The sequence below is a fragment of the Zophobas morio genome, unplaced genomic scaffold (assembly GCF_036711695.1).
Source record: "Zophobas morio isolate AGI-343-1 ecotype UQ-CSIRO unplaced genomic scaffold, CSIRO_AGI_Zmor_V1 ptg000024l, whole genome shotgun sequence".
NCBI classification, from domain to species: domain Eukaryota; kingdom Metazoa; phylum Arthropoda; class Insecta; order Coleoptera; family Tenebrionidae; genus Zophobas; species Zophobas morio.
The window spans coordinates 1,328,762-1,354,448 of NW_026972129.1; the positions used below are offsets into that span (position 1 = coordinate 1,328,762).

The 25,687-nt window shown below is 35.4% G+C and overlaps 1 protein-coding gene across 1 annotated transcript in view; it reads right to left on the minus strand.

Annotated features, from left to right (window-relative positions):
* The window catches only part of LOC135134991 (glycogen-binding subunit 76A), a 142,662-nt gene that overhangs the window by 65,579 nt on the left and 51,396 nt on the right, over positions 1-25,687 (minus strand). The window contains exon 2 of the mRNA XM_064063922.1: positions 21,328-22,761. Within this exon, the coding sequence (XP_063919992.1) occupies positions 21,328-22,742 (1,415 nt within the window). The 5' untranslated portion in view covers positions 22,743-22,761. The remainder of the gene's footprint in view (positions 1-21,327; positions 22,762-25,687) is intronic.

The window sequence follows — 25,687 nt, forward strand, 5'->3', positions numbered from 1 at the left end:
ATCCAACGATTTCAAAACGAACCAGCGGAGGCGTCACTTCAGCTAGTGCCTGCGTATCTGAGCAGGATATTCGGAATTGGTTTCCTAAAATTTCCGATTATGTCCAAGAAAAAACTTAGAAGATGCCTTTAATGATCCTTCCAGGATCTTTAATGGTGATGACTCAGATTTCCAAGTGTGTCCAACCACAGGAAAAGTTTTTGCTGCTAAAGGCTTAAAAAATGTTTATTCTGTTGAACAAAGATTTCTTCCAAAGAAAATATTACGGTTATGGTTACGTTCTCAGCAGATGGGAATATTTCTGTTCCCATGATAATTTACCCGTACAACAGGATTCCTGAAAACATTGCTGGCAGTGTTAATCCAAAGTGGGGTATTCGGAGAAATGATAACGGGTGGATGACTGCTGAAACATTCTACCAATTGCAAATGTGTTTTATCCTTAAATGTTACAGTCCCAGTAGTTTTATTTCTTGATGGCCATAGGAGCCACTTCAACTATCAACTAAGTGTTTTATGCAGCGACTTGAAGATAGAAATTATTATTATTATTATTATTATTATTATTATTATGCAGTATGTCCAACGGAGCAAAACTCCAATTACAGAACATACATCTGATCATTTCAACTTTATTATATACAGCCTGACTTTGAAATAGGGGCGGAAAAAAAAATCCATTAAAGCTTACTGTAAATGAGGAAAATTGGCAGATTTCGTTTTTGAAATTGCTGCCTCAATTTCAAGAAAAAAATAAAACAAATTGAGTTCAAGTTTCATGGGACGCCAATGATTATAATAATTTTTTTAACTTCCATAGTAACCTAACGATTTATGCTTTCCGAACGTAAGCTAAGGAAGTTTATCAAGTTACCTACGTTTTTTCCACCTTTAATTTCAAACCGTCAGTTTGACATAAATGAATTAATTTTCATTTTAAAATGGCAATGTACACAAATATTGAACGAACCGATATGGTTCTCATTTATGGTGCAGCACGAGGAAATGCTGAAGAAGCCAGGCGGATTTACATGGAACGTTTTCCCCAGCGGCTTGCTCCTGCTGCCGGGACATTTATAAAAAACGTTCAGCATCTGAGGGATCATGGAACTTTTAAGCCACAAACCCAAGATCGGGGACGTGTTAGGACCAGGCGGATCCTAGACGTGGAACCCCAAATTCTTCACACGGTTGAAGCTGAACCGGGTATTAGCACTAGGAGACTTGCGGTACGTCATGGTATTTCTCAGTTCATAGCGTGGCGAACATTAAAAGAACAGGGCTTACACCCGTACCACGTTCAGAAGGTGCAAGCGCTACAACCTGGTGATCCTGCGCGTCGGCAAGTGTTCTGTCGGTGGTTATTACACAAAGCTGAAGAACAACCAAATTTTGTAAATAATTTGTTAACAACTGACGAAGCAGGATTTACAAGAGATGGGGTGTTTAACATGCATAATACCCATGTTTGGGCTGATGAAAATCCTCACGCCATTTGGGAACACCGATTTCAACGAAAGTTTCACGTTAACGTATGGGCAGGACTTGTAGGTGGTCGTCTAATTGGACCTCACGTTTTACCACCTCGTTTAAATGGAGTTAGGTACTTACATTTTTTGGAAAATGTTCTGGTCGACCTTTTAGACGATATTCCCCTAGACGTAAGACAAAATGTGTGGTTTTTACATGATGGGGCACCCCCCCATAATGCTCGTGAAGTGCGGGATTGGCTTGACCATAATTACAACCAACGTTGGATTGGTCGCGGTGGTCCTGTTTTGTGGCCTGCCCGGTCACCAGATTTAAATCCTTGCGATTTCTATTTGTGAGGCCATTTGAAACAACTAGTTTACGCCACACCGGTCGACAGTGTCGAAGAATTAGTGGATAGAATAGAAAATGCTGCTCAAACTATTCGACAAAACCCCGCCGTTTTATCAAGGGTTCAAGAATCGCTGATTCGACGAGCTAGAGCATGTCTCGATAATAACGGTTTACATTTTGAACAGTTTCTTTAATGTTGTTTTATTTTTATTTTATTTTTTTCCTTTATTAAAAATTCGAGTTCAACTAAAATAACTGTTTACGAAGTTTTATTTCTATGAACTATTAGCAATAATTGCAGCAACAAGTTTTAACAATCAGGTTGCTATGCATATAATTTTTACCTGTAGGTTGTTGGTAAGGTAATTTTGTGCATATCAATGGCGCCGAGTGGGGTCAGGATTTTGGAGTTTTTACCTCTGCATTAAAATTAATAAAACAAAACGAAAACTTCTTCTACACATTTTCATGAAGCCGTGGTTTTTTTTTCCACCTCTATTTCAAAGTCACCCTGTATATATATATATATCACAATTAGGTTTTCATTCATAATTTTAAGATAATTCGGAGAAGTCGAGTTTCTTCAATTCCGATACATTAGTTGTAAACAGATCTGTCTGATTATGGGCATAATTACCTACGCGACACATTGTCCATAGAGGAGAATATTTTAAGACATCCGTACGAGACTTTCCAATATAAAAAATTGACATATTCCTTGTATTATATGCTCTTACGTTTATATGGAAACTTATTTGTGCCAGTAAGCATGGACAGTCGAAAACAGAATTCAAAATTTTATACAGGAAAATAATTTTTGCTGTCTTGTTTCTTTCACTAAGACTTTGAAATGAAAACCTTTCCAAAAAAGAAATAATTGCATTATACCCACATGCGACCAGAATTTTGCAACCGTGTGACGTTTCCATTTTTTAGCCACATAAAAGAGCATGACGTAACGTGGTACGAGAGTGGGAGGAAGAACGCTATCAAAAATTTCTAAATAAAGCGTCATTTACCCCACTATTAGAAAAAGCCATTACTTTAAGCATTAAAAAAGAAACAATCGTGAATGGTTTCAAAGTAACTGGAATATTTCCGTTCAACCCAAGTGAAATTGGTTACACAAAATGTTTAGGCCAAAATTTGGCAGAACATGAAGAAAACACCAAACAGTCTCCCAGTTTAAATTTTAAAACTTTTTCTCAAATAATGGGTGAAGAATACATTAATTTATTTAAAAGCTCCAACCATGATGTTGAATTAAGTGGTGAACGTGACACTATTTTAAATTACTCCTATTATTTTACGTTTGGAAATTTTTTCAAAACAAAAATGAAAATAATGAGAAGTCAGCAAATAAAACTATAGCTGAGCCGAAAGTCAATATTATACAACACATTGTCATAAAGTCTCCTATTAAAAATCTCCACATGGAAGCCACAACAAGGAATAACTACGAAAATAACAAGCACAGTTACTATATACGACACATTCTTAGGAAGCGCACCAGTTAGAAAAGGAAAACGCAATGTAGAAAGGTTTCCATTAGAGATGTGCCGACTGCAGTCGGCCGACTAGTCGGCTTTGTCAAAACCGGTTAAAATTAGTTTAATCGACCGAAAATTGGTGTCAAAGTGTAGATAATCTTCCGCTAGTTACGATTCTGAAATCGCCGTCACGATATATGGTCCAATAAACACGCAAAGCGAATTTAAAATTTCCAAAAATTTTCCAAAAAAGTGGTTAAAATTGGTTAAGTATTGTATAAACTGCCCTAAATTGTGTTATTCTTTATTTTTGTACTGAGTTACTACAAAAAATTAAATGTTAAAATTATCCAAAAAAATTTAACACATTTTTTGGAAAAAAAAGAAACTTCAGTTATTCCTTTTATTAAAATAAAACAAGTTTTTAAGGTAGTCAGAGAAATAGAAAAAAAAAAACCACTGTCTGTTGCATTTATAAACAGTCGGCCGACTGTAGTCGGTACATCACTAGTTTCCATATGCGATTACTTTCGAACGATACCAAGAAATGTTCAGGAAAAAGCTAGAGATTAAAGAGTAAGAGGAGAAGCAAAAAGAAGAAAGAGAAAAAGATAAGAATAAAAAACTCAAAAAATGTAAAGAAAAGGAAAAAAACTAAAACTAATCCATGAATGTAATGTTTGTCAGTGTGATATAACGACGAGTGAAATTCAGTGCGATGACTGTAAGGTAAAAGTTCCTATAGATGATAACTTAAGGGTCCCCAGCGCAGCGCGTATAAGATCGGTTCCAGTGAGAAGAATTATTTTTTGTAACTATGCAACCCAAACTACCAACCCACCGCAGGTACCGACCCAAGAAAGAGAGATTATGGTCACTGTAGGGAGTCCGTCATAAAATGCAAATTTGTAAACAACTCCAGATAAGCTTATTTATTTCCAAATGAAGAGTACAGGGGAATAACGATCGAAGTCCATTTGTATTTTGTATGTATTTTGAAAGAAACTGAGTTAAAAGTTTAAAACGCTCCAGAAAATAGATTGAGAAACCCACAAGGTTGAGTCTGACAAAACTTTTTATTTTCTTTATAATGTTTTAAAAATACTTAAAATAAACTGTTTATGTCCAAATATGACAGTAAAAACAATGCAATTGTTTAATCCTGTTCCAATATTGTATGAAAAGATTAACTAATAGGTCGATTCTGTAACAATTCGTTTCTGGAGGCTTGTAGAGTCGACATTGGCCTGAGCGCACTCCGTTCTGTGGATCATACAAATTCTCGGGAGACGATGTATCTAATGAAGCAGTTGAAATACCTGATATGTCACAGCGCAAAAAGTATTTCTCAAAAAACTTTCAAACGTTGATGTCTTTTTAATCGAACAAAACACAATTGGCGAACGCAATAATCCAGAATGGTGCGTAGAAACATCCTTTAGACTAATCGAACGTTATTTTGGTACAATTTGCAAAATGAGAGAACAACTAACACAGCTAATCCTACTGTAACCTCATTTGAGATACACTCGTTAAAACTTTTATGACTTAAGCGGCTTAAGTCAAACCACCCTTATAAGTCAAACTGGTTATTGTATTACTTCAGTTCACAGCTACATTATGCCTACAATGGACAATAATAATCTTGCGGTTCGGGTTCACAAAGCTTACAATAGCCAGTTTGACTTATAAGGGTGCTCTGGCTTAAGCCGCTTAAGTCATAAAAGTTTTAACAGGTGTATGTCAAATGAGGTTACAGTACTGTGAAAAACATTTTACCTCCCTGCAAATCTAGTTCAGCATGTACTCTCCCAAAATCTTTGCATAGAAAATGAAGCAAGGGCAACTGAAGCATTTTGCAGTAACACCAAACTGACAATAAGACAATGCGGTTTGTACATTTTTAGCAGCATCGCCAGATGGCTTAATAAACAAAAACGCTATCGTAGAAATATATAAAATGCCCAATTTAAATAATGCTTAATTCAACGAGATGATAAATTTTGGGAAAATAATATGACAGACTCTATCGGAGCCCTAGAAAAATGTTATTTGTATGCCTTACTTCCGGAGAGATAGATTCTCGTTATTAAACAAATCAACCCATTAGAAATTGTAAAGAAAAAATTATACAATTAAAAGTTGACGCTCTAGTATAGACACACACAGGAATAAATAGTAATAGTGGAATAGGTTTACTGGAGATGCCACGTAAAAAACGTGCCTATAATACTCTACCTCATAGGTGGTGCGGAAAAGAGTATCAAAAAATTAAATTGTAATAATCTTGTCAGTTTTGTGTATTGATTAATATATAAAATGACAGATTAATAAAAAAAAAGTCGACTTGTAAAAGAGTTTCAACAATGTTGGTCAGCTAAGAGTATTTATGAGTTTTATGACCCAAAGTACCTGAACTGATTACCTGAAAGGGCCGGTCGGCAAGACTCCCTGCTGTGTAAAACTCAACCATTTATTGAAACGGATCTTTGTAAATAGGGTTGCCTAGTTTCACTTTATTTTCATTATTCAGTATTTTTTTAAAAATCAAATATTTTGATAAATATAAATTTTAAACAAAAATGACCGGGTCTTCCCCATAGAGCTCAATGTTGTCTTTGCACTGATGTAAAAGTTGAAGCGAAAAATGCTCTCTCCTCGTCTAAAAATGCAATTTCCTTCGAAGAATGAACGATTAATTAAACACTAAACGATCACTTATTTTAAAAAATATTGTGTCTTCCCCAGAGATTTAGACGTAATCTATCAATTGAAATGTCGATCTTTTTTCAAAGTTGAAATTACGCCCGTAGAATGAAATTCTATTTTCATTTTTCGGTCTGCTACTGGGCATCCTTAAGGAGATTCCTTAAAATGAAATCCCGTAAAAAATTCATTTCTACTCTTTTTTACAGAATTTGATGTGTGGGTTTATTATGAAATGTATCGTTTTTACAAAAATAGTTTTTTTTTAAATGAATATATGATCATTTGAATGAGAAATATTAAATCAAAGTTAAAATAATGAATTGTACTAGTAGATGATATACCGAAAATTGTTCTGCACCGGTAAATGATCGGTTTGTAGTAGTAGGTGATTATTCAAATTTCAGTCTATTAACTACCAAAACTTTTAACAATATTGCAATTAAAACATATCAACTTGATTAAACAAAAATATATCATTTTGTTTAACAAAAACATTAAAAAAAAATAAAAAAATAAAAACAAAAAATGAAACAAAAAGTTAAAAATAACTATCAAACTCTGGTGTTTCTTCCACTCCTCGATTATTTAGCTTCGATGGTGTTTCAATTTTTTCAACAACATTTATGGGATCCGACCATTTCCATTTTTTGGCCTCCACGTTGACACCACTTTTATACATAACATTGACTCTGATCTTTTGATCAACTGTGTTTAAAATTTGTCCCAGGTAGTAGGTACATCTCTTCATATTTGATAATAACAAAATCATTCCTTTGGTAGGGTCGTTTCAAAGGTAATAAAAAACACAACAAAAACAGTCTACAACAATAAATCTAGGTATGTGGTCAGGACCGGACACATTAATATTACTTTTCGCAGCCTTCAGGATATCATTAACATTAACAATAAATTGATGAAGCAGATTAGAGTTGATTCCTTGCTGATTTGTTGCAGAGGTCTTAGATGAGCAGCACTTCTTATCACAGAAAGAGCACCTCATTTTAGTATCAGAGTTTTGATCACAATTATGTTGATTCTGCTAAAAAACTGCAGTAAACTCTTTAGCACACGAATTTACTATTTGCTAAGGAGTTGGTAATATATCATATAGGTATATCATCGTTCACCATTTGGTTTGGTATACCACCAGTTCTTCTCTTTGTATCTAGAAAATTCCAAAATTTCTTAGGGTCATTTTTAATCGAGTTCTTGTTACTTCTGATAAAGCTTTGATATTCTTTCCGGGTTGTTTGCTTGATTATCTTTCTTAGTTCTCTGAATCTGTCTAAGTGGCATAGCAAACCTGTTTTCGGAAAGAACTATACATTGCAACATGCTCAGCAAATAGAAGATATAGTGAACCAAGAGTTATAAGGTTATATGGCCATCATAAAATCATCCCATTGTGTCGAAGTTAAGTTGTTTACAATAGAAAAGGTTTTAGGGTCGTAAATAACGTGTCCACTGCAGCTCGACCGGCTCTTGTGGTTTCGTTCAGGGGCGGCTTTCACTAAATATTAAAATCCACCACTCCACTATTTCTTTACTACCTGCAGCCGCTGAGGGTTCCGAAATAACCACTCGCTTTGAAAGCCGGCCCTGTTAAATATGAGTAAGAAATGTTTAGAAGATGATTTATTGCCAACCGGTAAACTTAGTGCGAACCACACAAAGGGGGTATTTATTTGCGGTCAACTACTTTTATGATGGCCATATAACCTTATAGGTCTTGGTTCACTATACATTATATTTATTATAAAAATAATCACTTGCGTCTTCCACATATACCGCGTATCTGGAAAATGTAGGATTAACTCTTCAGTACGTTATATACGGGCGTTTCGGGAGTCCCAAAAAAATAATAAAAAAATTCTCCATGATGTAGATTACGAAGAAAACCTTACAAAAGTAAAATTAGCAACATTGTTATAGAAGCATAGAAGTCATTTATAACAAGAATTACAGAATCTAAAAAACATAAAAATCCCGCGTAAGATTATATCGGACTCGCTCGTGATAGATGTCAGTCGCGGCTCCTCAGAGGAGGCAGGGGAGGCTGAGCCTCCTCTATTTTTTGGAGCTGAGCTTCTTCTAATTTTTTTCGATGAAAGAATTTATATTTTTGTAGACATTTGTTATTTTTCAGAATATTTTCTTGGATTTCATTTACTTTCATCATATATCAGGTTAAAATGTCGGAAAAATTTATATTTGCGCCCTCACAATCATAATTCACATTCACACCACTCCGCGTTTGGTTTCAGCGGCAGAGGCTTGCTAGCCGCTAGCCTCCGAACGACGATGCATCTGAATATTGAGACCGTAACCTTGACGCATCGTCAGTGTGCATTGCATTGGCTAAAACGTTGATCGGACTGCCGCTCCAAGCCGCTAGCCTCCGGCTAGTTCATCTCTTTTCAGATCAAGTCGTACAGATAACTTTATCTCTTTCTTAATAGTTGGAGCAATCGGGTGTAAGTAGGAAAAACATTGAGGTGGTTTCGCGAGCTCCCTGTTCTGTGGTGGTGGTGTTTAGGCTTTACGTAGGTAAGGGTATAAAAGGGAAGACCAACACCATCACTCCCATTAATGGTATTGACAGTTACAATTAGAAACAAAACAGAGCATTTAATGAAAATAATTATAATAAAACTAAATAGTTAACGGCTTCGGTTTTAAGAAACAAATTAGGTATACTGTTGGAATTGTGTATTATTTATAAGTGATAAATCTTCCGCTTGGGGTAAAACAGGCTATAATAATTTACAAAATTTGTCACGAGCTATAGAAAGGCATGAAAAATCACAGGAACACATATTTTCTTCGATTAAATAAGAAATGCTTGGTAAGCAAAACATTGCCAATAATTTAGATTCGGCTCATAAAAGGGAGAACTATTACGAGAAAGTTGGTGAAAATTGGGCAATTTTGAAAAGACTAATCGATGCAATATAATTTATCTGTCAACGCAAGAGTGTTCTTTTCGTGGGCATGACGAAAAAAATTATTCAGATAAAAGATATAAAAAGTAGTGCTTTTCAATTTGAGCCTCCTCTGAAGAAAACTTCACGAGCCGCCACTGATAGATGCTGAACTCCACGGTTTTTCGGACGCATCCAACAGGGCTACATTGCAGCCGTCCATCTGAGAGTATTAAACGATTTGGACGAATACAAAATACATCTTACGTGTGTGAAATCCTGCGTTACACCACAATAATTATACCGCGACTCGAATTACGCGGTGCCTAGCAAGGCTAGGCAACTAGCGAAATATTTCCATGAGAATATAATTCATGAATCACATGACCCCATTTCTTCCAATAGAATTTGTTCATGCCCTTAGTTACATGTCTATCACAGTGATAATAATTTTATTGCCTTATTGTGGTCTGTTGCTACCTAAATTTAAAACCTGTCAAATTGACAAATTTTAAAATTTCGTAAATTTTTTTGTCTTTTGTGGCTTGCCAACGTTGGGGGCAAGCTCAAAACGACGAAATCAATTCTATTATCAAAAAATGTGTTCATTTATTATATTCTCATGTTGAATATAACTCGTGATATGATTAATAATCGAAGATATGGCTCGTGAAACCGAAGCAGCACATTCAACTCGTGCTTCGCACTCGTTGAATCTGCAGCTCGGTTTCACTCGAAATATTATCGATAATAATCATATCACTTGTTACATTATAACTGAGAATATAATTCATGTATCACATGACCCCATTTCTTCCAATAGAATTTGTTCATGCCCTTAGTTACATGTCTATCACAGCGATAATAATTTTATTGCCTTATTGTGGTCTGTTGCTACCTAAATTTAAAAACTGTCAAATTGACAAATTTTAGAATTTCATAATTTTTTTTATCTATTATGGCTTGCCAACGTTGGGGGCAAGCTCAAAACGACGAAATCAATTCTACAGGGTGACTGCGAAATAAGTGCAAATATTTTAACCACGGCATCCCCCACCCTAGTAGAGCCGAAATATAGAAAAAACAAATTAAAAATCGAATGGGGCAAAACCCCCATGAACCACCCTCGATACGAAGGCACTGAGCCACCTTGTAAACAGAGTTGGAAAAACGTTCGAATAAAAACGACCTAAACACTTTCAGTTTCAATTAAAAGTAAAACCGACTTTTTGCTGCTTATCATTCGTTCATTCATTTACTCATTCATCGCTAAAGGTCAGTGTGAAAGTTTTTTGGTAGTTTTGATTCTGACGGATGTTTGGTCCTTGTCACAACGATTTTACATTGTTTATTGGAACAGAAATAAGAGCAACTTAGAATGCTACTACCTTTTTACAAGAAATGTTGAAAATGTTGTCCTTGACTAGCAATACAGGCCTCAGAGCGTCGCAAGAGGTTTGTTGATAGGTAAAAAAACACCGGAGTAGCGGCTGCCACTTTCACTTGTTGAAGTTCTTCGATAATTTCTGGACACTGTTGATTTTCACAAACGAACTGTTTCATCCAACTGATACACATTTATCGAAAACCGTCTCTTGAAATCGTACTTGTTGACGAGTATGTGGAGTTCCATCGGACAAAAAGTGAGTTACACAACGTGGACAATCAGCGGGCTCCAAACCCTGTACTTTGTCAACATGGTATGGATGTGCCGTATTCTTTTAATGTAGGATGCACTACAAGCTGCGAAAATCCAAATTCTCCTTTCTGCCCCATCACGGCCACGATCGTGAGTTTGAAGTTGAAGGTACCATAATCTCGGAGTTGCTGTACCACTAATGCAAATGTTCACGCACACCAATTACCATTTCGACACAATCTGCATGGGAAAACTCCACCATAAACCGATTTCACCGACCGCTCGATGCTAACTGGCCCTTTTCGTGTTTTTCACGTTGCGATTAAAAAAGTGCCTGATAAAGTAACTTTTTTGGTTCTTAATTCGACTCGCTCTGTTCCATTCATTGTAGTAAGTATGTAGGTCACAAAACAGTCCAGCGGCGCGTACAACAATTTACATTTAATTTCAAATAATTTTTTCTAGACACTGCTACTACTTAGGACCGTGAATTTTACCCAGTGACATAATCATATTGTGAGCTATTCCCCATTTTTTTTTTGCATGTATTTCGCAGTCACCTTGTATTATCAAAAAATGTGTTCATTTATTATATTCTCATGTTGAATATAACTCGTGATATGATTAATAATAATCGAAGATATGGCTCGTGAAACCGAAGCAGCACATTCAACTCGTGCTTCGCACTCGTTGAATCTGCAGCTCGATTTCACTCAAAATATTATCGATAATAATCATATCACTTGTTATATTATAATTGAAAGTCACACGCGAAATCTTCCGGATAGATTCTAGCATCATTTTGGCGTGAATTAACACCCCCGTGAATTCGCTAAAAAATTTTGTCCGAAATCTTATTACGGAAATTACCACGCTAACATCACCAAATAATAATTGGCGATATTCATTCAGAAAATAGGCGCAAACCCATCAGAGATTATTCAGAATCCACCCTGATGGTTTAAGGAACCAGAATTTCTAAAACTCACCGAAAATCAATGGCTACAAACGCATTTGAACCTTAATTACGATAATTTATCAGAGAAAAAGATCCTGTTATCGTATGTAATATAAGCACGATATCAGCAACTCCATTGCACAAATACTCGAAATAGAATAAATTACAAAGAATCATAGTGTGGATTCGTAGATTCGTTAACAACTGTAAAAATACTAATAAAATTCTAGAACCTGATCTCTCTACACACGAGCTTTATGAATTAATGTTTGGCAGAATCCGTATGATCTAACAGCTAGAATTTAGCGGTGATTGGAACCATCTCAAACAAAATACTTAAGACAGTTCCGAACAACTCCAAGATGCTTTCGTTAAATCCATTTATGGAGGACAATAAACTCATATGTGTTGGGGACAGACTACAAAATTACACACTCGGTGGCGATATAAAATATCCCATTTTACTACCTAAAAGTAGCACAGTCGCCAAGTTATTGGTCAGAGAGTAAGACGAATGTCTTATTCATGCCGGTCCCAGGCCACCTTGGTGTCTATACTCTATATCCCAACGTTTTTGGACCATTTCCGCGAGAAGCGTTATCCTGTAAACGTTCCATAACTGTTACCCGTGTTTTAAAATAAACCCAACCAGCCGAAAGTTTAAAATGGGTAATCTTCTCGCACTCAGAGTACAACCGGCGCGACCATTCTCAACATTAGGCGTAGATTATGAGGAACCAATCCCGATTAAAGAATGGCGAGGACGAGAGGAACGCTCAATAAGCGCATATATCGTACTAAGTAGTTATTCGTACGCTTTGCGAGAAAGGCCGTGCACACGAAATGTATAGGGGATGGATTAATTAATGGTCGAATTGATAATCGTCATCTGCTGTTCGAGTTGTTCTATATAGTGCCAGTTTCTACCAGTCGTTCAACTAGAAGCAGAATCATGTTTAGAGTGACGTCGACTTTGACGAATATGGTCAAGAACCACCCTCTACGTAGAATGATGCTCGCTGTCAATGATTTAGCAGGCCGCGGCCGTAGGGAGATTTCTATTTTTGATTCGACACTACCTAGTTTTAGGCATAATGTTTTGTTATTTTACAACAATTACAATTAAGTTGTATACCACGAATACTTTTTGTGTTAAATTATTTAATTTTATGTATATTCATTTCATTATTTTTTCTTTTTTTGTACCAAATTAATTTTTTGCAAAATGGAGTTTCCGTAAACTAAATAAACTAAACTAAAGTTAGAGCAAAGTTTCACCGAACTTCAGATTGAACAGTTTATTTCTGGTCGCCAACCTGGTAAAACAATTTACTACAAAATAGTAGAAAAGATAAAATCTGTTGTACAAGACTACAAACAGAGATTTGGAGGCTTACCTACCTGGCATAGCACATAATTTTAAATTGTAAATAATTTTAAAATATTTTTTATCAATAAGCCGGCTTCAATTTATTTTTTATTTATTTTTTAAACGGTACGATATGCAAAAAAAAGAGGTAACTCTATAGCAAAGCACATGTAATGTATTATAAGGTAACACACGCGAGGTAAACGGACTGCGAAGCAGAAGATGCGCGAGATAAATAGGCAGGAAGGTAAATGGTAAGCGAGTTACCAATACGCGTGATAAAGGTTACGAGGTATGGTATTGACCCCAGACCCACCTGTGAATTGATTTAAAATGAAATAAAAATTAATAATTTGTAAATATAACACATTTAACTGAAATAAAACACTTTATAATGAAAGAACCTAAAGCTTAAAAAGATTTTTTACCTTTTAGTGGCAATAGAGAAAGACATGTGTTACATTACTGCATGCAGAAAAAAATGTCTTGATTAATAAGTACATTAAATTTGACCCCCCCCCCGTGTCATTTAAAAAAAAAAATCAAGTTGGCCTTGCACCTCCAAAACAATAATGTTGATGGAAATTTGAAAAATATTTCAGAGGATAGAGCTCAAATACTTTTACTTGTGTACCAAATTCCAATGAGTTCTGACAAACAGTTCTGGAAATATTTAGCTGTAGCCATAGGTACTTGTTAGCAAGCGTGTATGTGGCTGTTGTGATCTATATCCAGCAGCCCCATTTTATAAGGGCAATAGTAATTTACCCGACTAGTTCGGGATAGCCTGCTTCCCCCATGAACGCTTGTTTGAGGCACGACCGAAGGGAGTGCCGCATTTGCGTGAATGCGGAAAGCAGGCTCACAAACGTGTTCTGTACAATATTTTTTTGCAACGAATAAACCTTTATGTTAAGATTTTTCGACAAGAAAACGAGCCAAATAATATATTTTATATGCATCGACTTGTACACAGAAGAAGTATATTGCGAATACGATAGACATTATAAAAATAGACTCCTTACTATAAGGTTAATAACAAAAACATGCCTAAATTATTGCATAATTCCCTAAACCTAACTGATGACAATGGTTTTGTCAATACATTTGCAAGCTGTCTCTGCGACTCTACTTTATAAATTTTAATTTGCCCAGAAGTGACAAAGAAATATCGAGTACGAATGTGTTTCGTTCTTCTGTGAAATTCCGAATTCTGAGCCAATCGAATGGCAGCTTCATTGTCCACCTGTAGTGCAGGCGTCTCTTTCAACTGACCAAGTTTAGTCAAAAGCCTTTTAATCCAGATGATTTCCCGAGCACGTTCACTCTCAGCTTCTGTAGTGCAAATTGCAACAGAGGCTTGTCTTTGACTCATCCATGAGATCGGCGCTCCAGGAGTATAGGCATAACATCCCTGATGTTGATCGTCCAGTGCTGAGATCACTACCATGATCAGAGTCGCTGTAGCAGATAAGAACCCCTTTTACATGGTCATTCTTATACACAAGTATATAATTTGAAGTTCCCCTCAGGTACCGCAGAATTCTCTTCACTCGAACCACGTCACGTTCTGCAGGATTCTCCAGGTTCCTGAACACCACACTGACAGCATAACCGATGTCTGGCCGAGTTCCACACATCAAAAACATCAGTGCTCCCACCACTTGTCGGTATGGAAAATTTTCATTACGGGGACTTTCTTCAGTTTCATTATCTTTGACAATGGGAGTGCTCACTGCATTACAGTTGCTCATGTTAAATCTTTCTAACAACTTTTCCGTGTAGTGAGTTTGAGCGATCTGAAGGGAGCCATCTCCTCCTCGTTCGATGTCAAGTCCAAGAAAATATGTCGCCGGTTTGAAAGTAATTTTGAATTCTTTCTTCAACTCATTGATGAAGATTTGAAGTTCTTGTTTATCTTCACTTGCAATCAGTCCATCATCGACGTAGAGATGATTTTCTGATTGAATCCTTTGATAACCAATCTGGCCTTGAACTTGTCGATTGACCCATCGGCGATTGTCTTTATCTTGTAGACCCACTTGTTTGGAATAGCCTTTCTTCCAGGAGGTAAACTAACTAACTCCCAGGTCTGATTACGCTAGTTTACAAGATTTTAGATCCAAAAACAAAAATAGTTAAATATAAAGGATTTGGGTTCAGGAAATTCAAATCTGAAAGCAGAAAAAATCCATCATGTCAAGTTTTTGAGATATTTATATAAACATACCCCGTATTTCTTTTATACAACTCTTGTAACTTTTTTATTTTTAAATATACCGGGCATTTTTTTTTAAACTGAACATATGCCTATGTTCAGTTTTAAAACGACGCAGTCAATTGCAACTGTAATGCAACCAACATTACAACAACTCCATCGTTTAAAAAAGTAGAATCAAATAGAATGCTTTGAAATGTTTTCTAAAATGTCAAAACTGCTTACACAAAATGTATTCAACACAAGAAAAAATTCAAATACTGCAATGGTACCAAGCTGGTAGTAGCATGCGCAATGTAAGGGATTTATTTTCCATACAGTACTCTACTAGGCCAATTCCGTCTCTGGCAACAATTTGGAACATAATTAAAAATTTTAATGCAAGAGGATGTGTCGTCAATAGCCATCATCAAAGAAATAGGAGATGTCACATTTTAACCGAAGAGATGAAATTAAACGTATTATGCTACGCTGAAGAGGAACCAATATCCACCATAACGCAAATGAGTAACTACTTCGGTATTTCCAGATTCTCAATTCGAAAAGTTTTGAAGGAATGTCGATTTAAACCATATAAATTTAGGAATCATCAATACCTCACTGAAGAGGATAAAATTAGGAGGACGGACTTTTGTGAATTGATGTTTAACTCACTGAACACTAATGAACAACTTTTAGAAAACATTATGTTTACAGACGAGGCATCATTTAGTAGGAACGGCGAAGTTAATTCACAAAATTATCGGTCAGATTTTCTACAATTTTATTATTCAATGCTATTTATGCCAAAATGTTCTTATTACAGATACTGGGCCCGCACAAATCCTCATGTGCAAAATTTAATTCGCCATCAAGTACAAGAAAGACTAAATGTGTGGGCTGGCTTAATAAACAATAGGCTCATTGGACCATTTTTTATTGATGGCAATTTAAATGCAAATAAATTTCTTAGACTTTTAAGGGACCATATTATTCCTGAAATTGAACCACTAAATATTGAGAATATTTGGTTCCAGATGGACGGTGCACCAGCACATTCGTGTAGAATAGTTACGAATTATTTAAATGATGTATTAGGTGAACGTTGGAAAGGCAGATTTGGTCCTGTAGCTTGGCCTGCACGATCGCCAGATCTTTCGCCAAATGATTTTTTTCTCTGGGGACACCTACATAATACAATTTATGATCACGTAGAAATTCAAACAATTCAGGAGTTACAGGAACGAATAGTCAGAGCTTGCCAAGAGTTGAATCCAAATTTCGTACGAAATGCAGTACAAAGGATTCCATCACAGACTTGGTTATTGCTTGGAACAGGGAGGCGGTCATTTCGAATATTTGTTATAAAATTTAGTTTTTGTTTTATAAAATTTTTGTCGTATTTATGGTTTTGTTTATTGTTGAACATGTGCATAACACGCTGTAGTTTCGGTGAAAAAGCTCTGCTTTACTCAAACGATTTCTCGTGGTTATGCAACCAACAATGTTCCTGCATTGACAGCGTCGTTTTAAAACTATGTTCAGTTTTAAAAAAAATGCCCGGTATACGAACATATAGTTCTTTGAACAAATTTGTATCATTTTAAAAGATCATTTACGTAAATAAATAACATAAGTGTCAATTTTTCAACCTACTAGATTGTCATCAATGTTTTATTTCAAATTTTTCAAGTATTGATTTTAGAATAATTAGTTGCTTTCGATTTTTCCACGGGAAGTGATAATAAAAATGTGAAGTTGCCCTTACAAAGATTTTTTAAAATGATACAAATTTGTTCAAAGAAATACAGGTTTATCTTTAAGAATAAAGAAGTTACAGGGGTTGTATCAAATTAAAGCAACACCCAGTATATATTATAAACATTATGACTGAAAATTAAAAGTGATTAACACTAGCGTTTCTTTTATTGACAGTACTGTCAGTTTCCCTTATAAGAGACCAACAGTAACACATTTTCGTCCCAAAAACCTTGTACCTTATTTTTAAGCATATTTGAACAGATCTTCCCGCTTTAGGTACTATAATTTTACCACAAACGTAACAAAATTGATTTGCACTTACTTTGCAATCTTACTTTGCGATCTCGAAGACAGGTAAAAGCAAAGTTCATTATTTTGGATTTATGAAAAAACCTGACGGGATAAGGATTATCCGTTTTTGGATTTGATATCAGTAAGTAATTTAGAAGTAAAAAATATTTTTTTTTATTTTTGGATATGAAAAAAAGTTTAAATTTGTAAACTAGTGTTATCTTTCAGAGATTGCATCTCACAATCCATGGCTTCTTGCCATAGTTCTCTCTGATCTGACTTCATGGCTTCACTGTACGTTTCTGGTTCCTGAAATGTCGAAAGATACAGCGTGTATGTCGTCATATCGGATCGGAGCTTCAAGATTTCAGCGATCGCGTAATTGTCGAGGTTTATTGATACTATCTTCATCAATGGGTTCTGGTGTTTTATTTTCATCACTATCCGTACTTTCTGCCTCGCTTTCGAGTCCCCAAAAGGTTTCGTCTTCTTCATCAGTTTCACCGTTTTGTTCAACCTGTTTATCATCATGCGTTAAATCGCCATGTTGATCAGAAAGTTCGATGTTTTCTAGAATTACTACACCTCTCCCTTGGTGTAAAGTTTTCTCCTCAAAGATGACATCTCTTGATCTGATGAGCTTGCCCTAGTCTTCACAGTAAATTCTATATCCATCATCGTGGTCGTAGCCGACCAATGTTTTTTTGATGGCTTTTCGATCCATCTCCATCCATCCATCCATCCATCCATCCATCGAGCCTTTGCTGTTTCGGCATATGAACATAATACGTGGAACCTATTATCCGTAGATGTTTCAACCTTGGTTTCTTCCCATACCAAAGTTCATATGGAGACGTCCATGCAACACTTGAAGGTCCCGTTCGATTTAGGCTGTAATTCGCTGTGCGAATCATTTCAGGCCACAGACTCTGTTGAATGTTTCCATGAACATGCATTATCGCTCTAGTAGTTTCAACAACTGTGCGATTTTCTCTTTCACTTGTTCCATTTTGTTCTGGAGTATATGGCATCGTAAGGCGGTGGTTTATACCTTCTTTTTGTAAACTTCTCCTTACTTCTCTGTTGTTGAACTCTTTTCCATTATCACTCAACAGTTCCTTAATTAAATGTCCCGTGGTGTTTGTTTCTGCTATAAATTGACTTAGCTTTTCCGCTACTTCTGACTTCTCTTTAATAAAGTAGATAGTCCTGAATTTTGTCCAATCGTCTTTTAACAAAACAAAATACCGAAAGCCTGACATTGATTCTTCAACTGGCCCACAAACATCTGTGTGAATCCGCTCTCCCGGCTTTGTAGTTTTTTCTCTGGTACCGAAAGGTAGACGATGAGCTTTCCCATAGATACAACCTTCACACAGTTCACTGTCCATTTCCACCGTAACGTTGAATTCTCTGTCCAGCAGGGACTTCACGTGTCGTTTATTCTGATGTCCAAGTCGTTCGTGGTATAGCTGCAAAACATTCTTTGACATTTACTTCATTGGAGACGTAGGTTTCACGCTTCTCACTGCCAATTTAAAAAGTCCTCCATAACATTTTTGTACCCCGACTAACACTACATCTTTGCCAACTTTAAAATTTCCAATTTCTGTGGTTGAAAGAAACTGACTATCTGGGTGTTTGTCGTGTACAGCTAGAACAGAAAACAGATTTTTCTTTATTTCAGGCACACACCATACATCTGTCAGAGTGATCCTGTGCCACTTGCCTCCGATAGCTGCCTCTATGTCAACTTCACCTTTGCCGATAGCTTCAATTCTTTCACCGTTTGCCGTGGTTACTGAGTGTGCTGTTGTGAATGGCTGAAGAGTTTTAAAGTAACTTTTGTCGTTTGAAATATGATTTTAGCGCCATTGTCTACATACCAATCATCTGCACCACATTCTGAATTCATCACTGGCGATAAATCAAAAGAAGCATGTTTGAAGTTTGTTCTCGCTTGTTATCAAGTTTTGGAGGTCTTCCATCCGCAATCCACTTTCTGGATACTTTTATAACATGGTTAGGTTTCTTACAATAGTTGCAAAATATCTTCTTCTTTTTCTTCTGGTCGGTCGAACTTACTTATGTAGTTCTTTTTGATGAGTCCAAAATGAGAGCTTCCTGTCCCGATGATCCATTCTCATTGTTTTTTAAGGCTCGCTCATAAGCACACAGTTGATTTGTCAAATTATCAACCGTTCTGTCACTTTTTGACATCATCATCCAACTTGACTTGAAGTAGCGTACCCAAAATTTTGCAAATCAAAAACAAATCGGGCAATTCTGTATTACCATCAGTGTCGTTTCTCATTTCCACTTTTAACTCGCTCCATGGATTCTTTAATTTTGATATATGTGTAGCCATATCGTCGCTGGAACATTTTTTGAAACTAAAGAATTGTAGACACAGGTTGTACACTTTGTCTTCTGAAACACCATCAAAAAGTTTGTGTAATTCTAGCCATACTTCCCTGGCACTGGTTAATCGCATAATTTTCTTTAGTTTCCTATGTCATATTATTTGTCAAGATAATCAATGCATTGCTCTCTGTTTTATTAAATGCATCAAGTGAAGTTTGGTACGCCATCTTTTCTTCCGGCTGTGCACCATCATCTAGTGGACTAGGCTTCACTGACCTGCCTTCAATGATATCCAGAGCTCCTGAAATTCCTCGTAGACAAATAGTAATTTTGTACTTCTACGTATCCCAGTTCGACTTTCCTTCCAAATAACCGACATTGATGATTCTTGTTGGATCCATTGTTCTACGTCTATGCTTCTTTTTAGTACGTTTTGGATAACCTTAAAATCAGCCTCGTGGAGATATCTTTCAAATAGTTTTCAATATTTGACTTTTCGTTTGATATTCATGTTTTTTCCCACTTAGCTTAGCGTTCTGCGCCCATAACCTGTTACGATTTTTCGACAAGAAAACCAGCCAAATAATATAATCATCGACTTGTACACAGAAGAAGTATATTGCGAATACCATAGACATTACAAAAATAGCCTCCTTACTATAAGGCTATTAAATACAGAGTCATCAAAATTGATTGAGAGAGTTGGTAAACCTGAACTTGAATAATTTGGTTTATTAAGTTGTATAAAAATATTAGCTGTCAGATTTGAAGTTTCAAGTTTCAAATTTCAAAACTCAGTGGCGTCTTTTTTCGACTTTTTTTTTGGTAAAAACATTAGTTGTCAGATTTGAAGTTTCTAATTTTTGTCACGCCACTGAATTCATTGCCATATAACCTTAAACAAATCTGTCATAAGGTTGACAAACTTCACGACAAAAATAGGGGGTACCAACTCTCTCAATCAATTTTGATGACCCTGTACATAACAAAATTAGATTAAATACGAATTACATTACATGAACACTTTAAACTGAAAAGATTAACTGTAAGTTAATAAACAACGGTATTGACAGCGCCATCAATACGTCACAATGTTCACAGTACCCGAGTATTTTAAGGTTTTCTTGGCAACGGAAAGTTAAAATGCACGTGTGCGGGAAGTTCGAACTCCCACACCCTGGTGAATGCGCGTAAGCCGTCAAAAAAGGTCATGAGTGCAAAAACAATATTACAGTATTGATCTACAAACAGTTACTGATTCAGCGGTAAAAATAAAATAAGAACAGTTTTTCAGGATTAAGGTTGTTCGCTTTTGCTTTTCTGCCAGTCGTCCCTTCTATTCCCAAGTTTAATAAAAGTCCCGCCCTCCTTCTCTCATTGATTTTTAAATCATTGAAAACATAATTATTACCTCTTCATGTTTATTTTTTATTATTATTTGAAATTACTATCGACGTCAATTCATCTTCCACATGATTACTTTACTCGATTACTTTTTTCTTATGTTTGAGATTAGATCTATCAATTTATTCTAACTTAACTTACCCGGTAGTTATACTGCTATAAATTTAGGCCAAATTATACTTAAGCAAACTCTAACCACATTCAAAATAAACAGTACCATTATTTTTTTTTTAATAGGTTCGTTAAAATTTTTGCGTACAGAATACGGCTCTCTGTTTATTGAACTAACAGGGTGTTGGTACTAGTGCGAACGCTTTCGAATGCGCTCGTGGTAAAAATTCTGTTACGTTAAATTTTGACCATAAAATGAAATATCAATAGTAAATTCTACAATACTTACTAGTAAAAATAAGAGGTCCATTTGCTGTCAGGTGCTGCATTAGTGCTGGTAGTGGTCGGTAAACACTGTAGTGAATAATTTTTTCCATTATTATTGTCCCAAAACTGGCAACCTTTGCACTGAAATCGTATAGCAAATTCTAGTTTGTCTCCCAGGGCTAAGTTATTTCCATAAATTGTAAAACAAAATTTATCAGAAAATCCATCACAAGAATTTTCCACGTAAATTGCCTGTACATCAGCAAAGCTTTTCCAAGAATCTACAGTATATCTAACATGTACAGTTTTATGAAAATCTAAATTCTTTACTCTCACGAGTCCTTTAAAAGTGGGTATTGCAGAATCCTCAACTATTACATTATCTAAACAAATTTGATTGTCACGTATACGATCCATAAAATCAGGTTGGCCTCCTGGTTGTGAAAATAATGGGACCAATACCTTTTCCAATTGCGTGCTGTATTGTTTTTGTGAAGAAGTTGAACTTAAAGATGACGAAGACGTTTTAACATCTACATCCATTAAATCATTAAAAGCTGAATTGGGAATTTTTGGAATTTCATCTAGAAAAGTTCTTACATCTGCCAAATCCAATCCTAAGACATCCGCGAATCGGACAATTTTTTTTCTACCAGGTGTTTCCGGAGGCGTCTTACCCGTTTTTAAGGACGAACACCGTCTTACCCTTGGGATTTTTTCCTCGATTTCATTGTGGTCATTAGAAACAGATGCAAATAAGTTCTCCGTTTGAAAAATGGCCTCCTTTTCAATATTGGAGGATTGCGACCTGTCCTTGTTTAACTCTAGTTTAGAATCGTAAATACTTGTATCATCACAATTTTCATTCTTCTCTTGAAATACACCGTCAGCAATATGCATGTCTTCTTGGTTAAAAATATTATATTTTGGACTTTTTCCACTAATAATTTCACCGTCAGTGTTTGCTGTAGGTTCATTGCATACATTATTAACACATGTTGCACTACCATTACATATATCCTCAGCAAACAAACTAAAATCACTTTGACAGTCATAAAAAGGACCATCACTCGAATCACTATCATAGTGAGAAGTTATTACATGTTGTGGTAGACCATCTTTGTTTTGAGACGCTGCATTAATGATGGAGTTTAAATGTTCAGTATCATCTAGCTCTTCACCAGGGCTCTCTGATGTAACAAAATTTAAATAAAAATCTGTAGTAAAAGTATAATCACAACTGGGTTTAGGTTGTGATACAGTTAAAGTATCGTTAGAAGTTGAAAGCCAACTGTTTTCGTTTAACTTTATATTTTTTTCTTTAGAATCCAAAGACGTTAATCGAGAATGAAGTCGGTTCGCAAAAGCTTCAGCTCGCTGACGACAAGACATGGATAGCAGCGAATTTAAATTACAATTGTCTTCACCTGATGTCATTTAATATTTTTCAAAATTCCTGAAAAAAAAAAGTTTGTCAAAAAAAAATAAAACGGAGACAAGCTTTTTATAAGTAAACCCTAAGAAATAGCTATTTTTTTCCGACCAGCGAGCGCTCAGACCAATGCCGACTCTAAGCGCTCAGAGCCGATTAGAGAGCTATCAGCCATGCTCCGGCAACGCTCGCTAACTTTCTTTAGAGCTGATTTTATACACATCCACTGCAAGGAAGTAACCGGTTTCGAATTCCAAGAAATAATTCATTTAATTATGTTTGAAACTATATGTAGCAATATTTCTAAAATTAACATCACTGAGACTGTAACCATACACTAATTTTTTTTGAGAAAGTGTAGATATTTTTATGTGTTGCGTAACATTATCATCTACTTTTAGATGAATATTTGAATATGTTTAGTAAACATTTTTGGGGCTATACATATTCGATACATTCTATGATATTAACACTGGGAAAAGTTTTAGCAATAATGCAACAAGTTTAAAAGGCCTTCAGTGTTATTCGTTTATTTCTTGATTTCGTTTTGTTTTAGTTTTAAACTTAGAGCAAAATCTTTTATTGTTTTAGAAGTCTCACTACATGTTCTGTAAATTCAATTTCTTTAAAGTCAGTAATTGAAATATTTTACATGATATAAATATACTATGTATATGGAAGAACAAGGCATCTGTTTATATTAACATTTATTTGACTTAATTTCAATTAAACTGCTTATCTGGTAAGCTGTGTAAGTGGTGCAGAAATTTGCATAAAATCGATATTTTTATTAGAAAATGTACAATACGCCATATTTCTCACTCCCTGCAAAACAGAAGAAATAAAAGAAAAATTTGTGAATCTGCTCCGTTTTTCCACTATTTGTTTTCTTTGAGATAGTGCTTTTGTCGAAGTGATATAGCAAAAGCTTATTTATTTAGAAATTCTCCTGTAACTTCCTGCGATGTGGAATGGTGTTTTTCATTGTATAAAAACATGTTAGATATTAATAAGGGACAAAATTTTCTTGTTGAAAATTAAATACAATAACACACGATTATTAATTGTCTTAAAAATAAATAATATCAAGAACTTGTACTATATATTAAAAACATTCATTGTAAATAAGTAAATTATGTAAATAAACCATAAAACCATAACAATTTTTTCCTACGGCCTTTATTCAAAATGCCAATTTATGCAGAGGAATTAAGGCGCAAAGATGCTTCACTGCATTTATTACCAACGATTTTTCGAGAAACGTATGCAATAGCCTACAAGCGTCTAATGGATTGAAACAACAAGTAATAATAAATAATTTGTTTGTATTATTTATTCATTATAATAATCCCATTTATTTACCAGAAACTAATCTAGTTGACTAGAAATTTGTGTTAGGCTCATCTGGGAACGTTTTATTACTGCAAGATCTTTCGCTTGGCCCGTATGCCCAGGTAGTGAACAGAAGTATAGTAGGTAGGTATCAATAGAATAATGCGATTATACTAACCCGGAATGCTCTCAATGTACAAAAGTATGTTAGATAATAAGCGACAAATTTTCTTTGTTAAAATTTAAAAAAAAGACAATTCTTATTATAAATAAAAATAAACAATATCAAGAAAAAAAATGAAAAATGAAAGTAAGTTGTTTTCCTGACAATATTCCTCATTGACATTAATAATTAAGTTCTATTATAGGTGAGTTTAGCAGCAGAAACTCTTAGCAAAAGTGTTGCGGATGCACTTGAATTTTTAAAAGATCTTGGTGTTGGTGACTTTCAAGGTTGTGAATGAAGCAACAATAGAATTCATCAGAAGGATAGATTCTTTATTTGATATTCTCAATTCCCGAAGTGTACGTGCTAAGAATTTTAAGGCATCTTTGAGAGAAAACAATGAAGAAATGTGGCATCCATTTCTCACTGATACCAATGAGTATCTCCTAAATTTGACGGATGTCACTGGCAGGCCTTTGTGGTGCACGCCTAGAAAAACGTCAATTCTGGGCTTTGTTATTTCCGTTACTTCGTTCATGGGAATTTTTGATGAATTTGTTAGTAGTAAGAGGTGGAATTACTTGCTAACATATAAATATAATCAAGATCATCTGGAAATTTTCTTCTGCTTACTGCGGCAAGCTCTTCAAAGAAACAATTGTATTACGTTTTTCATGCACTGGAATTACACAAATCTGTCTTTATATTTCTGTTTTCAGATCGAGAAATGGGTGGAACAATAACCCTACTCCTCTACAATTTTGTAGAATTTTAGAAGATTGCTTCTATTTACAAACATAACGGGGGAAGGAGGAAATTGTAAAGTGCTTTGCACCACCTCTATGCTCTCTGTTAGCAGTGGCCCTAAGCAAAAGAGCACAGATGTTGAACAATGGGTTGACGTGTTTGTCTTGAAAAACTATGGCCTCGATATTTTGACTGAAGCACTTGCAGACCATGACTATGACTGTCTGCCTAATTTTATTGGGGTGAGTGAAGTAGCAGAAAACGTTGTGGCATATATTGGTAGCTATGTTGTCAAAATGGTGGTGAAGACGTTTAAGTGCGCAGACTGCATTTCTTCTTGCATTGAAACACGAGGAAGTGACTTAAAGTTTTACAGATTATTGGACAAAAAAAAACATGGGTAAAATAAAATACTTACAATAGTTATTTTTTAAGTCTTAACAAAATTTTGATTTTTGGTGGGCTTATTAAACCTTTTGCTGGGGTTGTAAAGATTTGTTGTTATTGTGAGTTGCAAATACGAAAAATTTTGCAAATCACCGATAATAAACTTCCAAGGGATGAACAATTTTTTAAAACTGTTGGCATAGCTTGGGCGCAGAGATTCTACAGCGCTGCCAGCATTCTTTTTCCTAATTTAGAGGACCACGCACTCGAGACGGCGGCCATCGATTAAGGCCATTTATATATTCTTATTAAACAAAT